The 17,724-nt window shown below is 35.7% G+C and overlaps 1 protein-coding gene across 2 annotated transcripts in view; it reads left to right on the top strand.

Moving 5' to 3' along the window:
- The window catches only part of PPP1R21 (protein phosphatase 1 regulatory subunit 21), a 51,919-nt gene that overhangs the window by 5,613 nt on the left and 28,582 nt on the right, over positions 1–17,724 (top strand). Inside the window, exons 2-9 of one of the 2 annotated variants that reach the window (XM_039887198.1) lie at positions 3,176–3,244; positions 5,933–6,079; positions 8,238–8,339; positions 9,638–9,802; positions 9,988–10,046; positions 11,053–11,147; positions 14,832–14,884; positions 15,384–15,533. In XM_039887198.1, coding sequence (XP_039743132.1) covers positions 3,176–3,244; positions 5,933–6,079; positions 8,238–8,339; positions 9,638–9,802; positions 9,988–10,046; positions 11,053–11,147; positions 14,832–14,884; positions 15,384–15,533 — 840 coding nt within the window. Of the gene's footprint in view, positions 1–3,175; positions 3,245–5,932; positions 6,080–8,237; positions 8,433–9,637; positions 9,803–9,987; positions 10,047–11,052; positions 11,148–14,831; positions 14,885–15,383; positions 15,534–17,724 lie in introns of those variants that run through there. The other variant, XM_039887199.1, reaches the window with a different exon arrangement.

Here is a 17,724-nt window from a genome sequence, read left to right as displayed (position 1 = left end):
TAAGGTGTAAACAGACTAAGCGCTTTAGCGTGGGATTCAAAGGTACTGTTCCTCTGCTGAAGGAAATGGAATAGCTTGGTGCACAGCTGCTGGAAATAGGCAGCATCATCTTCTGGAGAGTTTTCCTGTCCCAATGGAGACCAGGGCATTTGTTTTTCAGTTACCTCCGTGTGCATTGGAGTCTCCTAACAGCATTAGGAACCATTTGGTGATGGTGTATCTGTTTCTAAAACAGGAGCAATGGGCATTTGCCTCCCCTCTGTTGGTGAATGCTGGTGAGGAGACAGATTCTAAAAGACCAGACCGATCACAGCAGCATCAGCATTTGACAAGCTGCTGGTTCAGTAATGCAGAAGTGTGGCAGTAGTGATGCTGAAATGCAGGAAAACACCAAATGCAGCAAAGTGTACTTAACATGGCAATGGAATATATGGTTTATTATCGTCATCCTTGTCTACCTACTAAACATTAGAAAGGCATTTTAGATAAATATTTCTAAAAGCTGCATTTCATATTAAGCAGTTTCATTCAAACTGTTTTTGAATTGTTACTAATGTAGCAAAAAGTATTTTCCAAAGGAAGATCAAGATCATTTCTTGTTATCAGATTAAATTCCAAACCACAGTAATTTGAACATTTTTTTGTTTGTTTTTGCTTTTTAACAAAGTAGGCTGTTCAGTTTGCTCTAGGTATCTTTTAAGTGTGCCTTTTTTTTTTTAAGGTACTGGGAGTCGTAGATTATTCTGTGCTGTCATTCCAGTGTCCACACCAGACCTCAGAACCATGATTCTCCCCCCACTTTTTTTTTTAATTGCTGTAGTTCTGGTCCTACAGAAAATTAGCTGAGTTCAAGCTTCATCCTTAAGCCTTGAAGCAGTCATTAGGAGCTTCTGAAAACCACACAAAGAAGACATGTAAGAGACCATAGATCAAAATTAGAACAGGGGTATGAAATGAAACCTAAATATCCAAGTAGTATTGCTGTCTTTTGGCTAAATGGGTTTGAAAGTTTTTATTGAATTCTGTTACTTTGTTAGCACATTATCCAAGAGTATGTTGATATTGCTTAAAAAGTAAAATACTGCATGATATAAGTCAACATTAAAGGGGTATTAACTTCTAGAGCAGAGGTCCCCAAACTTTTTCTGTAAAGAGCCTAATAGTAAATATTTTAGGCTTGGGGCCATATGGTTTTTGTTGAAATTACTTGTCTCTGTCATGGTAGCTCAAAAGCAACAATAGATAATACCTAGATAATGAGTGTGGTTTTGTTCCAGTAAAACTTTAAAATAGGTTGCAGGCCATTTTGACCAATGGGCCTTAGTTTGCCACTCCTGGTTCTAGAGAATTTAATGTCTGTACTGCTTTTTTTCTTTTTAAGTGAACATACTAGGATTGCTAGTTACCTTTTTATCTTCCCTTTTAAACTGTAAGCTCTTTGAAAACAGAGACCACTTTTATTTCTTTCTCTTCCCAATATCATTTAGCTCAATGCCTTACACAGGCAAACTATTATAAATATATCTGTTCTCCCTTATATTCTATTCTAATAAGAGCTCTGTTTCCATTTGTAGAGCACGTTATGGTCTAGGAAGTGTTTTGACATAGGTTTCTTATCTGGTTTTCACAACAACCTCAGAAGAAGGAAGATAGGGTAGGTGTGTTTACTCATTTTATAGACCATATAACTGAGACTCAGAGGGTTAAGTGAATTTCCCAAGTTTATATTTCTAGTGAATGGAAGATTTGGGCCTTCTTTCTGTTGTTAGTGAACTGCGATCTTTAACTTTCTAGAAATAGAAGTTCATCTTTTGAGTCACTCATTTAAACTGAATATCTTGCAGTATTTTGCTTTTCTTCATAAAAATCTTAGCTAAATTTTCTGTTGCATTTCAGATACTCAGTTTGTTTTAATATTCAAATGTTCCTGCTCTTTTGACATAGAAAAAGGTCATTTCTGTTCTCAGGAGACAGGTCTGAGCTTGCAGACTTAGATTTTTTTAAGCTCTTCAATAAAATCATCCCATTTGTTTAGTTTCTCAGAGAAGAACCTGGTCTTTAATGGTCTGAACCCTCAGATTATTAGTCTGTAAACCTTTTGCTTTAATTACATTGAACTGGTATATTTATACTTCTGTGCTCTGTGTTATCTTTGCTGAGAACTTTCCTCTTATTGCAGAAGTGGATTACTTACTGCTCAAGTTTTATCTTTCAAAGCCCTGCCAGTGGTGGTTATATAGATGCATACACAGATGAAAATTCATCAAGCTGTATAATTTTTGATTTGCCTACTTTATGTAAAATAAAGTTAGACCTCAATTTAAAAATTAGCTATGAAAAATAACCAAGTCCTATCTCTTCAAAGGCTTCCCCCCCCCGCCCCAACTCACTCTTTTTCTCATTTATATGTAGCTTTATAAAATAGTAGGTAGTATTGTCTAATGGCATTATGACTCTGGAGTCAAATTGACTCGAGTCTGAATCTCAGCATTGTCACTTTTCTGTACCTCAGTTTGCTCATCAGTAAAATAGAGATAAGATAGTACCTACTTCATAGAGTTATAAGGATTAATGAGATAATACATGTAAAGCTCTTAGAACAGTGCCTGGTATGTAATGAGCATTCAGAAGTTAGCTGCTGTTATTATTAATTTCTGAATTCAGCCTGCTTCTTAGTTGCTTTCATACACTGCCTCAGCTGATGCCTGAAAACAAGTCTTCCATTCCTGATGACATTTATATGACTAATATGAGGCCCAGTGTCCTGCCGGGTATGTTGATAACCTACACTTTGATTTTCTGTAGAATTCTTATTATTGGTCCAATTATATGTGTTTTAGAGATGAATGGTGTGCTAGAGTTTCAAGGAAAATAGTATTTATTTAGGGAGGTGACTTGATTTCTTAGAATGAACCATGTCCTGGAAGTTGAGAGACCTCGATTTTAGTCTCAATTTGCAACAGATTAGTATTATGCTATTGGCAGCTCAGGCACTCTCCATATCTGTAAAATGGCAGAATGATAATACCTACTATCCTCCTCCAGGCTAATATTTTTTAAATCTATATGTGAGAAGATAATTACTCAGCATAACGATTCCTGTAATGTTAAGTGATTTTCTTGTTTTAAGTGATTGCTTTATATTAAAAATTAATTATCGCTTACTCTGTTTTAGCTTCGAGCACAGAATCAGGTCCTGAAAAAAGGTGTTGTGGATGAACAGGCAAATTCTGCTGCTTTAAAGGTATGCAACAAGACAGTTGTATTGTGAGGGTTAAGCGAGTGAGTGGTAATGCTCAAAACGGGGAATTTGGCTGGTTGTTTGGGTTAAAGTCGCAATTCTGATGCTGATTCACTAGGTACAGGAATGAGTAATATATTTTTTGTGTTTAACTTTCCTACTTGCTTCAGTATGAATATGATGTGCTTCGATTTCCTGAGCTAAAAGTTACAAAAATGTATTATTTGACTATCTAATGCATTTCTCTTATATTTCAAGGCCTTTATTTAGCTAAATTCATCTGAATTAATGGGCTTCTTATCTGTTTAAATCAGTAGACAGCACTCTGAGGGGGGCAATATCATATTCATGTTTCTATATCCTGCATTCAGCAGATGGTTGTCTCCTAATAAATGGATTCGAAAGTGTGAATCATTTAGTCCATTAATCTTGCTTTTGGGTTGAGCTATTTAATAGTAATAACCTGTGTTAATCAAGAGACACTGAGTGATGCATTTTATCATCAGCATCTTTGTTAACTAAGGGGAGAAATATGTAGGAATTTGTTTCTCCCTCATTCTAGTAGGCAATAAATATGGCTTAGTGATATTTTGAATTTGATAAATTAATTCTAGGATATGGATTCCTTCTTGGCCAATTCTCAGTTAAATATACTGCCTGCCTCATTCTTGCTCTCTCTCTCTTGCTCCTTCTTTACACCAAAGGGATTAGGATTCCCTTTACCCTTATCTCTTTGTAGAGTTGCCCCCAACTGGTGTGTATGCTGGGTAGTTCCACTCAGGTAATCAAGACCCAGAAGCAGATTGTTTTACTTAGCCAGTGTTGGACCTTTTACTGGAGAAATCTGCCTCTTGGGAGTGCTCCCTCCTTGGGTGCTGTTCCACAGACTCAGGGCAGAGATCGTTCAGGACACCTTACCCATACTTCCAAAGCTCTCTGCGCCCAAACCAAGATAATGAAAAATAAGCTTCGTAGTCAAGATGTGTTAGTCAACTTATTATTCTGCCTAAATCATTAAAGGAATGATCGTTATTTCTCTTAATGATGTTTAAAACCTATTCCTGGGCAAAGTATTTCCTAGCTTGTCTTTGTACCCCACTCTGGTATATCATACTCCCCTGTTGCTGGTTGTGTTTGAGTAACTCTGATGGTGGTGACATTGGTGATGGTGACAGCTCTATTTATTGAGCACTCACTTGACTGTCAGGCATTGTCCTAAATAAGCACATTACATCCATGATCTCAGCCTACAGAGCAACTCATGAGGGCAGATAACATTGTCATCCCCATTGCAGAAACTAGGATTTGCAGAGAGATTGGGATAGATGTCTTCTGAAACTGATTGGTTAATTGAGTTGGAGCATTAGTCAGTGGGTGATTAACTAATAATAAGAATGTAAAGCAATTATTTTTTGTTTTACTATTCATTGCAGTGGTCATCATAATTATAGTAAGAATGACAATTTGCCGGTTTGCTCAACAGGAATGTTAGGATGTCTTCTGTTATAGTAGGCTTTTGATTATATTGGGTTTGCCTCTTCAGTGGGTTGTTGGAGACAGTAGCATTCATTCATTTGAATTTCTTTAATTTGAAATATATGATAATTGAGACATGGGGTGGGCCTAAGTTTACCATTGAACTTCAGGTAAATATTAAGGGCTTACAAACAAACAGTAGAAGAGAAAAGCGTCTTTCTGCTTAATAGAAACATTATTCTGTCCCTCTAGTCCTGTTCTCAACATGTAAATAATGTCAGTAGACTTCAGATACCAGCTGATGGTTTTTAGGTTTGCTGTTTTAGTAAACCTATTCATTTAAACTTGACCTCTTCTTAGCTTTACAGTGGTTTTTAGTGAAAGTAATAAAAGTTTGATTCTTTAAATATACAGTAGTATATCACCATTAGTGTTTGATTACCAGTGAACACAAAGATGTCAGAACGTCCTAAGTAAAATATAGTTAGAATAATATTTTATTAAAAATAGTGACACTAGATATTTTGCAAGACTCCCATTTTCTTAATCCTGTTATGGTATAAACAGTACAGAATGGTAGGCACAAGATGCGTTGTTTAGATTTTAGATTTTGTGTATCTTTTCACTTAATTTTAAAATGAATTGTTGCAGAACAGCAACTGAAAATATTCTTGGGTTCGGATAACAATGATTTTTATCTTTGACAAATTAGAATAGTTCAAAGTAAAATTAAGAAAAGACTTCATTTCAACTGACTTAAAATTCAGGGAGGATTTATAGAAAAAAATGAGTACAATTGTATTTCTGTTCTTGTTTACTGAAGGGCATCATAATTGTGAGATTCTCTTTAAAACTTCAAGTTTATAAAATTGTAACCTCAGGCTTTCTGTCTTCTCACTACCAAACTCATATGTAATAGCATTATATAACAACGTATAGTTGTGGATATTTTACTGTAAGTTGATGACTATAAATTTAGTATATACTAAACTGATATACATACTTTTTTATTTTTAAATTTACTTAGTTTGGTCAAAAAACAATTTTGTCACAAAATAAAGCTAAAAACATAGGAACTAAAATGATAAACATACAACTTGAATTCCCTAAAGAAATTGGTGTTGATTATATTTTGTTGAAACACAATAATTTTTTCATTATTTTTAAACCTTCAGGCTAAATTACAAAGAACGATCTGTTTTTACTTTGATGTAGGAACAGCTAAAAATGAAGGATCAGTCATTGAGAAAATTACAGCAGGAAATGGACAGTTTGACATTTCGAAATCTGCAGCTTGCCAAGAGAGTAGAACTGCTTCAAGATGAACTGGCTCTAAGTGAACCCCGAGGCAAGAAAAACAAGGTAGGTCAGATAAGAGCAAGTTAGTATGAACTTGTCATTAGTTACAGACATTCTCTAGGCCATCATGGTTGTAACAGAAGACCCTATCTCCAAATTCTCTAATGTTCTATTATTACACCTAGATTTTGGGTCAAGAAACCAGATATTTGCTATTAATATGTACTGAATATTAGAGGCATTTTCCTATGAGTGTGAGTTTAAAAGAATTTATTGGGAATAAACGTACTTATTTGATTTAGTGGCTAAGAAAACTGAATGGAATATCTGAGATTGGTCAAAATTATTGATGCCTTTCAGTTAATACCAAATCTCCATTAACTCAAGGTAGGGCAAGTAAAATGAAAAATACTGTCAAAGTGTAACTGCTCATGTGAAAGTAGCAGTTATATACTTTAGGCTTGTAAGTTCACTGCAGGTATTTTTTCTTATTGCTTTTTATTATGAGGCCAATTTGGTATTCTTGTCCAAAGATGTAGAAATTAAGCTTTTCCCCTATGGTTTATATAGTGAGGCAAGATTCTTACTGCTCTAAGATGGATGATCTGATACTTTTGAATATTTGGTGATTAAGAAGTTACTTTTTTTTTGAGGGTAAGGGCTAGTGATTGAATCTTTAAGGTGTGTGTGTGTGTGTGTGTGTGTGTGTGTGTGTGTGTGTGTATTTGTGTATTTAGAGAACCCCACCCAAATATGTAGATTCAAGACAGTAATAATAGAATGGTAGGAGGGAAGAAGACCCACAGTAATTTAGTAGTAGCACAGTATGGAAGGACGAGTGCAGGCTTTGAAATAAAGCTCAGCCTTGAATTCTTTGTCTGCCATTTATAGTTCTATGACTTCAGGCAGTTTGTTTTTTTTTTTAGCCTTGCAACCTCAGTTTCTCTATCAGAAAAATGAGGATGATACTCTCATTTTTGTTGTGATCATGGAATTATGTAAAAGTGCCTAGGACTGTGTTTGCCATATGATTGGCAGTTGACGTAATTATATGTTAGTGCCTTTCCATATGCATTTTCTTTACATGGAAGAATTCTCTAGAGTGGTAATTTTCGAATGGGAACTGAGAGGGCAAAACAGATATGTATTAGAATCACTTAGAAAACTGTCTCAAAATACACATGCTCTGGAAATTCTGAAAGACCCTTGAAGACGGAATAGCTATCTATACTTCACTTGTGCTTCCCAGCTTAGCGAGGTCCCCTCCCAGGGTTGTTGTAGTAGAGGTGTAAGGGTAGCACTTCTGAATTCATGTTAAACTTTTCCAAGTTTGGAAGCACCGAGGACCCAGATTATGTCATTCAGCAGTGCTCCTTTGTACCTCTTATGTCCCAAACAGGATGGATATTTAATTTCTTTTTTAAAAATATAGCTAGTCTAATCATTAGTTCACATTGGATTAGTAAGTGACTTCATTTGAAGTGAGGAGTGAGGGCATAAGAAAAGCAGAGAAAGGATGTCTCAACACAGTTTCATTGTTAGGCTGTCCCTTGAATAGTCTCAGTTCTTGTATTCCATGAAAACAAATGTTCATTATTGGCTCTTTTAAATAGTGCTATTCTTCTGTGTAGAAAAGTTAATATTGGTTAAAAAAAAAAAAAAAGCAAAAGGAAGGTATTTTTCATCATCTTTGAGCTTTTTCCTTCCGCTTATAACAGCTTTATATATTTTTTAACTAGAAACTTACCTGAACTTTTGTATGAACTTATCTTTGTGAATGTTAAGTAATTTATTATAGTATCTTAGAGGAGTTTAACAGTTCAAGACTAATGGAATTGCAAAAATTGTCATTGCCCAAACCAAAAGAATATTTATATCGCTAGCTTTTTGGGTCTTCTTTGTCTTTCAATAGAACTACTCCTGAATTCATCTGCAAAGAATAGCGAGCCTTATCTGTTCTATTTTTTTTTCCTCTCTCTCTTTTTAAGCTTTCCTGCCCATTGCAATATTTGCAGTTTCAACTTGTGTCACATAGGAAAATTTGATGGACTGTATGTCACATAGGAAAAAATGATGGACTGTATACCTTTTGCAGAATTGTTTGAGAATGGTGAACATGTAGAAGAGACAAGCTAATAAGGTGATAGAGAGTCTGTGTACCTTAGGATGTTTCTCTCTAAAGGATGAAAGTTATGTGGACATAACTTATTCTTTCCATCAGAAAAGTGGAGACTCTTCTTCTCAGCTGAGTCAAGAGCAGAAGAGTGTTTTTGATGAAGATCTGCAAAAGAAGATAGAAGAGAATGAACGGTTGCATATACAAGTGAGAAGATCTTTCTGTTTTTCCATATGAATTAAAAAAATGGGTCATATGATCTGGAATGTGGAAAAACCAATTCAAGATAGAATGTTCCGTGTATGTATGGGTGTTTTAATGTCTCCTATGGTTGCTAGATATATATGTCACTATTATTTATTCATTTCTTAAATCTCATATATTTTTTAATATGGACATGTGCTTTGAAGTATACATTTGTTTAGAGGATAACAATAACTGTAACAACAATAGAGAAATATACTGGGCACTGTTCATTTTATATAGGAAATAAGTGGATGGATCATTTAGATAGAGGCTTATCAATAAGTAGTGTTTGCTTTTTAATTTATTACTGTTTAGTTGGTTTTTATCTGTACATCTATTAGTCTGTAAGGCCTATTAGGGTATAGATAATGTTGATTTTGTATGCCCAGCCCTAGAATAGGGCCTCACTCAGGGCAGGACCTCAAATATTAATGTAATGTTGACTAATTAATGTTTGCCTCTAAACATTCAGCATATTGTAAGAGTCATAGTGTAGTGTATCCAGTTATGCTTCCTGTTTTTTTTTTTTTGGTAAAATGATGGACATAGTCAAATAGTGGAAAATATGCATTAATTCTCAATCTTTGGAAGTGTTAAAAAAAATGAATTTCTGACCTCAGTGCATTTTGTGTTAGGTAGTCATAATTCTTAATTTGTATCAAATGCTCATTAAGGAAAAGACCTTTACCTTTTAGAAATAAAATGTGTTCGAATTTTTTTTCATCTTATAAACGTTTTATTTTTTTTTAAAACTTAATTAGATGTATTTATTAATTTTTAAAGTTCGTTAAACTGACGTAAAATCTGTTCGAATTTTGATTATTTAATTATGGAGGTTAGCCTAGTAGAAAGGTTATACCTTGGTCAGTTGAATTATCTGTGTGCCAGAAACTCTTTGAAATAGAAATTTATGAGACTAAGAAGAAAGAGGTGTAGCCTTTGGAATAGGTCTCCGTTGTTCCGATCTCAGTTTTACTATATTTCAGCTGTGAGACATTTGACAAGTTATGTAGCCCCCCTTAAATTTTGGTAACATTTGACAAGTTATGTAGCCGCCCCCCTTAAATTTTGGAGGACTAACAATAGCACCACCTCTGACATACTGTGAGGATTCAGTGTGATCATGCTTTTGCGATCATGCTTAGGGAGCATTTGGAACCGTATGGAAGTTGCTCAGTGAATAGTCCCTGCTGTTGTTTTTCTCTTCATTTGTTTATATTAGGATATTGTGAGAAGAGAAAATGATCTTTTCTTTTCAGTTTTTTGAAGCCGATGAACAACATAAGCATGTGGAAGCAGAGCTGAGGAGTCGGCTGGCCACTCTGGAGACAGATGCAGCTCAGCACCAAGCTGTGGTTGATGGCCTGACACGGAAGTACATGGAAACCATTGAAAAACTGCAGAACGACAAGGCTAAACTAGAAGTAAGCCCCACTGTTGGTGAGAGCACCTTGAGAAATAGTCAAGGCTTTTGTAAAATAAATCATTTGTGCGCTTAATAGAGCACAAAGTTAGTCATTAAAGGTGAGATTGTTGCCTGCAGTGTCTCCTAAGTGTGCTCTCAACTATAGCCCAAGCCATCTGCTTTTCTTTTTCTTCTAAAATTCAGGTAAAATCTCAGGCTCTAGAAAAGGAGGCCAAGGAATGTCGGCTTCGAACAGAAGAATGGTATGTGGAAACGTGAATTCCAAGGGGCCCTGAAGTAAGAATCAGAAGACCTGACTTTTGGTTTAGCTGCTCCTGTGTCTTTATTTTCTCTCATTTGAAATGAGATGGGAGTAGGTAATCTCCAGGGTTCTTTTCAATTCTGTTATCTCTTGGGCCTTACGCATTCTGGATAGAGTGGCTTGTGTGTTAGTCCTGAGCCTACAGATGTTTTGGGCCATGGCAGATAGTGTTCTGGGGCTTCTGTACTAAGGACCGGATACTTTCTGTTTCAGACTACACTAAAGAGAGAGCCCTCTGGTAATCCCAGGCAGGAAAACTGACTGATAATCACTGTGCCAACCTTTTAACAGCCCATTTTGAATAAGATAGAAGTTATGTGATCTAATTTAGAGATACCTAAATCTTAAAATACTGCCTATCATTGGTGGTAAAAGCTTACTCCAACATTTATTTATTTATTTATTTATTTAAACATTTATTTGTTAAATGATACACTGTTTTAGGTTTCAATAGACTCGGTCAAGTAAGCTTCTTCAATTTAGTTGCTTTGGTAGAATAACATGCATTGTTTAGATGTATACTTCATAATTGAATCAAAATCAAGAAAGTTAGCTGATTTTGAACTGACGGAAAAAATTATATAATACTTCAAAAAAGAACTTTACTATAATGCTTGAACAAATGTGTCGTAAAGAGAACATTTATGATTTTGAAGTGACTCTGAGATTACTTTGCGCTTGGGGAAATAAATTTAAGATTATATAAGATACTGAGACTATGATAAATTTTTTCAACTTCAACATCATTAAACAGAAGTTCCAGGGGATTTAGAATCAAGACTTACTATTTTTCTTATCTTCATCTTTTAATAACTCTCTACCACCAAGAGTATCCTAGATGTCAGGCTCAGTTCTCTGAAAATCTGGTGCTAACTGTTGAGTTAACAAGCAAATGAGAATCCACTGTCTGATTGGTGATAATGTGGTTTTATATTTTTTTCTCTCAGCCAATTACAGTTAAAGAATCTTCATGAAGATTTGTCAGGTAGATTAGAGGAATCCTTATCCATCATCAATGAAAAAGTACCTTTTAATGATACAAGTAGGTATTATGTGTACATTTGTGACTTTGAACCTCTCTGTGGTAGCCAACTAATTAAAATAATTTCTAATCAATTTAGCAAAAAACTTCATTGGCCAAACAGAAGGCTGCTTTCTTTTTGTTCTTTTGATTAGCTTGGGCCCTCATATTTCATAGGGAGTTTTTAAAAATTTTTTGTTCATTTTCTTCTGTTTTCTTTTTTCTCTTTTCTTTTTTTTTTCATAGGAAATCTTAAATTGTCATGTAACTACTCCAAAACCAGCCTTCTTGGAAAAAACCCAAATTCACATTTTAAAATTGTGTATATTTACCATATCCCAAGGTAAAAACCAACCTATACATAAAATACCTGAAAATTTGTACAAGAAAAGTTGTTCATGGTGGAGCGGGTGGGAGGTGGATCCTCTGAGCCTGGTATCTGCTGCCCCCTGGACAATCCCCAGTGATAGGGAGATGACTTGGATAAATCCCATTCCCTGTTCTTCCTGCTAATTTATACAGCCAAGAGCAATAAAAAGGACTTAAAAAAAATCAACTTACATGTATAATAGTAACCATTAGACAAGAATTAAATCAGAACCTTGAAAACAAATGTTTAATTGTTTGGATTTTGAAAATTATATTCAAATAAGTACAGCTTTCTTTTTTTACAATCGCATGATTGAAATTAATTTTTTTACTTCCCCTAAAATTTTTCTTGGAGAAGACCTAAAAAAAGAAGAAAGAAAAGACACCAAATAAAAGTAGCAGTTTGATCTAATACTAAGATCAGCTCATGTCATTATTATATTAGAAACCTAAATTCCTCTGAAATAGACCTGTTCCTAATTTCTACATTAGTGTGAATAGCACTAGCAATCTTTTATCTACAAGACTTGAAACCTTGGCGTTTTATTTTCCATTTAATTTTTGTATCAGTTAGTCATCAGGTTCTAATAATTTTCTTCTGAATCTCTTTTTGGGTTTATCTTTTTCCAATACTAGTTTTCTCTCTGCTTTAGATCCTCATATTGTTGTGGGCTACTTGTTTTAGTTCTGAAATATTTAGAGATCATTTGCCCAGATGGATAGGGAGCATAAAAGATGCAAAAATTTGTAACAAAAATCTATACCCTCAAGGAACTCATAGTCCAGTAGAAGAGAAATAATATATAGAAATGTCTATAACGTAAGCTAAACTATTCCATAGAGAACCTGTTGGGGTTTCAGTGGAAGGACAGATTACTGCTGGTGGGGTTGTTTGGGAGAAGCCTTTTGGAATAACTGTGCTTCGACCTGGGCCTGGATGCATGGGTAGGTTTTACTGGGCAGAGATGAGGGAGAATGAGCCAGGGAATTGCATGGTCTGTGGTACATAGGACAAAAGGTGTTGTCATGGCCTATTGATCAGTAAATAGTAAAGTATGAAAGGGGACCAAATTGAGTGGGATGTGGAAGGCAATGACAGTAGGTTCTAAAAGGGTGGGTGGACTAGACCCAGATTTCTGGGGAAAGGACCTGGGATTTAATTCACAAGGCAGTGGGTATTGTTGGAGAACCTTTTGATCCAGGGAATGTCATTATGAGATTTGTGTACTTCTAAGGTAAATCTAGCAAGAATGGGGACTAACCTGGAATGGGGAAAGGGGACCCAGACTATTGTGATGATAGTCCTGATATGCTGTTATGGAGACTTGAGCCCGAGTTGTCAGGGAGATGCAAGGAGGCAGCAGAGAGGGAGAAGGCAGTATGGTGGAAAGATGCAGTGTAGTTGACAGAAATCAAGAGGCAAACAAGAGCAGGTTTATGGGAAAGATGATATGGTTAACTTTTTTGGTGTTTAACATTCTGTCAGATAGATTGTTGTATATGTATATATCTACTGGTGTTGCGTTAACAAATAAAAGCCTAGACCTTCAGAGAGGAAATGATGTTGACACTCTTAGGATGGCTGATCTCCCCTGTTGAGAGTGATGGCACTAAGGAGTACTAAGTGCAAAGAGGGTTGTGTAGGATCCTCAGAGAGTTCTCCTTGACAGTGATCAGGAAGAGGAGAGGCTGAAGTGGAGGTGGAAAAGGAGGTGAGATAGAAGCTGGAGAAGGGAGTGTTCGCCCTGGTGGTGCCAGTCACTTCTACTCATTGCTGTGGAGAAGTCAGGTAGAGTAATGACAATAAAGGCGACTAGGTTTGGTGACTTCGAGAGAACTAGTGTTGCCTTTGAAAGAATTGCTTCTGTGCATGGTAGAGGTGGACACTAGCTTGCTAGCACAAGGGAAATGGATGTTGAGGAAACAGGCAGAGACATGCTGTTTTTTGAACAGTGGGAATGAAAGAGGTGGGAAAGGATGAGAGCTCAGTACTCTAGTGGAGTCAAAGAAAAGGTCGTGTGTGCAAGGGGTGGGGGAGGGCAGAGAATTAAGTATGATATAAATAAAGTAGGAAAAATCACTGCAGAGATAAAGTTACAATTAATGCTTTCTTTTTTTTTTTTGTCATGAGGTAATTTTGAAGATGTAGGAAGGAGGGGGTTATTGATGGACTAGGCCCTGAGGGAGGAGCTGTTGCTAGGGGTTAGGAGGAAGGTTAGCTGAGTAGAGGACATATGAAGCCATAGATTCTGAGGTGGAGGGTAGGGAGTGAAGGAACCCCTTGTGCTTTGGCTTTAGTCTTCTTGGCATTGTAGGGAAGGCCAACTCACTCATGAAGGAGAGGAATGAATGGTATTAGATGCTTAAAATGGGAAAGGTTTGGAGTAAAAATCATGGAAGTATGATAGGGACACAGCGATAAAATCATGGATTGCTAAATAATGTCAAAACTCCCCTTAAGTTAGGTAGAATATGGACCCTGATCAGGTTTTGCATTAGCAAGAACATTGTTGAAAATGGTGGACCAGGCTGGGAAGGAAAACAAGCAAGGCTCTAAGAAGACTGATAGGAAAATAGAGACTGGTTGTGGACTGGAGACCAATTTGATTTAATAGAATTGAAAACATAAGAGAATTAGATAAGAATGGTTTTAGCGACTTTCCAAATCAGATTTTGGCACTGGGATCATTCTAACTGACACTACAGGCAGAGGAGTGAAGGTTTGAGTGGTTGAAATGGTGTGCAGAGATTAGTAGAGGGTGAAGGTCATTAAAATACGGAGAACAAAGAAGTGTGAGGCCAGGTATTGGGAAGCTGTCAGAGATTGATGACAGACTAGGGTAGAGGAGAGAACTGTGAGAACGATAGGGAAACCAACCCAGAGAAGTTAGGATTACCAGTAGCAGACAGTGATAGATTTTCAAATATTATAGTGTCATGACAACATGGTATTTTAGGATGATTAGTGTGGCAGCTGTGTGCAGGGTATTTCAGAAGAAAGAATGAGTGAAGATAACATGATCATGAGCCTTTCTAAGTAATCTATTTGCTAGGCCCCAAAGAACTTTTTGAATGATTTCTTAGAAACAGAAACACAGGGATTTTTTTTCCATTTTTTTTTTTTTTATTCTAAAGGTAAAGTATAAGTATTACTTTATCTGAGAAACAACTAATTCTTTATAAATTCTATTATTCTCCTATACTGTAATTGTGGCTTTGATAATTTTAAATTCTAGGTAAAGATGATTTTGCTGCAGATCGTTATTTTGTAACTAAGCTTTTTTTTCTATAAATGTAAAATTAGAGGTTTAACATACATCCATTTTTGTTTTGTAGAATATAGTCAATATAACGCTCTGAATGTTCCACTCCATAATAGGAGACATCAGGTAAAGATGAAGTACATGTTTTTGTTTTCAGCAATGTGCATTTCAAACTTCTCAGAAACAAAAATTAGCTGTTTGGGCTTCTGTTTAATACACTAAACCATTGTGTTTAACTTTTGCTTTACTTTTTCATACTTTTTTTTTTTAAAGTGCATAACCTGCTGTTTATTGAATTAATAAGTAATATAGATTTTTGTTATCTTCTTTTTCTGATAACATTAGAACTGAATTATGGAATGCACTAATTTTATGAGCCATGCCTTCCTTCTAGGTTGGTGGACCTTCACTTAAAAGGTCTTGGTTAAGTGGAAGAGGGGTATTTGCCCAAACTGGTGGCTTTCTAATTTACTTAGATGGGAATACTAAAATCCAAGTAGGAACAAATAAATATAAATTAAGGAATAATTATGCTAGAATTAAAATGTTTTCTCTAAAAGTAATCTTAATAAAGTAGTTTGAGAATAAAAATTTGATAGTTGATTATATATTTTTCATTTTAAAGCTGAAGATGCGGGACATTGCCGGGCAGGCCCTGGCTTTTGTTCAAGATCTTGTGATGGCTCTTCTGAACTTTCATACCTATACAGAACAGAGGATTCAGATTTTTCCTGTTGATTCTGCCATTGACACTATATCGCCTTTGAATCAAAAGGTAAACAACTCAAGATACCTTTTATCTGACCTAAATAAATAGAGAGAGATCATGTCTATTTTCAGACCACTTCTCTGTATCAACCAGATACTATGGAGGGCATGGGAAAAAAAAATTAAGTCGTAGTCTTTACCCTCAGGATAAAATATGACAAACATAGAGATTCTTAAGAAGTTAAATACTAGGGTGTTGTTAAAAGACCTTAGTGTGAGTGAGTGGTATGGCCAGTAAGTGATAAGAGGTCATCAAGGAGGGGAGATTGCTGTTGTTGGCAGTGTCTGAGAGTCTGGCAATTTGAATAGACTTTGAAAAATGAGCATGATTTGAATAGGAAGAGAGAAATGGGATAGGTATTTTTACCCCCAGAAGAATTGGAAAGACATGAGCAAAATCATGGAATAGGAAAGCATAGAGAGTATTCGTGTAGTCACATGCCATCACTTCCTGCTGTGTTGTATTGGTCACACAGACCAACCCTAGACAGTCCATGAGGGAACTGCAAAGAGCCACAAAAGCAGGAGGCAGAGGTCATTGGGGCCATCTGTAGATGGTCCCCATAGGAAGAAATTGAGGGATCTTGCTATAAATGTGTGCTCTAAGTGCCTCATAATGTGGCAGTCTGAAATGAGTCATGCCATTTTTTCTACTTAACTGATTCTTCCCAGCTTATTTTTGTGCATCAAGCAGTAGTAGTTCCAGAGATTGAATAGTGTATATGTGCACGGATCCCCTAATTGCCATTTGTATTAGTATAGCAAAGACTTGGACTCTGAAGTCAGACTTTTGGGGTCCCAGCCCAGTTCTGCCACTTTCTAAGCCCCGTGGGCAGTTTATTTAATCTCTCTGTGCTTTGGTTTCCTCATCTTTCAAATGAGGGATGAGATTACCTACCTTACAGATATATACATATGAAGGTTAAATGAGATAATACATGTAAAGCACTAAGAACGACACTTAATAAAAGTTAGCTCACATCATCCTTATCATTACGGCTTACACATAAGAAGCTTTAGTAGGTGCTTGGTTTTCATCAGTTTTTGACTCCACAAATCTTTTGAAGTTCATAAAAATTAAATTCTGGATCTTTGAAATATTCTTTAGTATCACTGTGGAAAAAGCTGTCAAAAGATCTGGATAGGAAAAACAATACTGCAACATTTTAATGTAATTATGTTTTCTTTTATACTTCTTATAATATCAAAAAATATTTTCTATTCGATACTGGTTCTTTTGTCCATTACTGGAATTTTATTTTGACTTGTTGTCATATTATGCCCACATGGTGAGAATCAAATATGTTAGTCTTGTTTGAAATACTTCATTACTTTGAAAAATTCATATATTTCTCAATATTTTACCTTTGGTGTTTTGGCCTGTAAAAAGCCCTATGTGATTTTTCTGGTAAGTCTATAATATCGAAGAAGAGTCAGAAATTATTTGTTAAAAGGTAACCAGAGTGTTTAATCTTATTCATAGAATCATAAAGTAGACATTTATAACTGTAAGCCTAGAGTCCATCTTTACAACCCTAAAGATTAAAGCCTGAAGAGGTTAAGTGAATTGCTCAGGGGCATATGTTTGAGTAGTTTGCAGTAGGGCCAATTAAATCACATTTCTGCAGAATGAGACCTTATACTTCTAACCTGAGAAATTGAAATTTGCGCCATTATACAATACTTAGATAATTGAGATATTTCATAAATGAAAATTAATTTCTTCCTTCTAAATTGTCTAACTGCCTATAGGATCTTCTTCTGAATTATTCTTCATACTGAATTAGTTTTTTGTAAATGTTAAAGTATCAGTGATAGTCATTAATGCTTTTATATCATCTTTTGGATAAGTACATTCCTAGAATTTGTTAACCCTGAACATTGTACACAGTAAAAATAAGAAGCCGTCCGTAATAGACTTGTTTTTAAAAAATTAGGTACGCAACACAAAAATTTGTTATAGAGTTTTGGTTTTCGAATCTTTAATTTTTATTTCTTTTAAAACTAGTACCCTTATGGAAAAGCAGGCATTTAGGAAAGAAGGCCTGTTGGTGCTGGATTGTAATCCACTCCCCCTTTCCTCCCCTGCCTGGTTGTTAACTGTCACCCCTCTTCTAGTTCCTAGGTCCGAAATTAGATGGGAACTTAGGGATAGTGTCTAGGTCTGTTAGAGGGGAGAATCTCTGTATGAAGACTAA

This window comes from Pteropus medius, unplaced genomic scaffold (assembly GCF_902729225.1).
Source record: "Pteropus medius unplaced genomic scaffold, Ma_sr-lr_union100, whole genome shotgun sequence".
NCBI classification, from domain to species: Eukaryota; Metazoa; Chordata; class Mammalia; order Chiroptera; family Pteropodidae; genus Pteropus; species Pteropus medius.
Note: the sequence above shows the minus strand (reverse complement) of the source record. Positions and strands in the feature narration are given on the sequence as shown.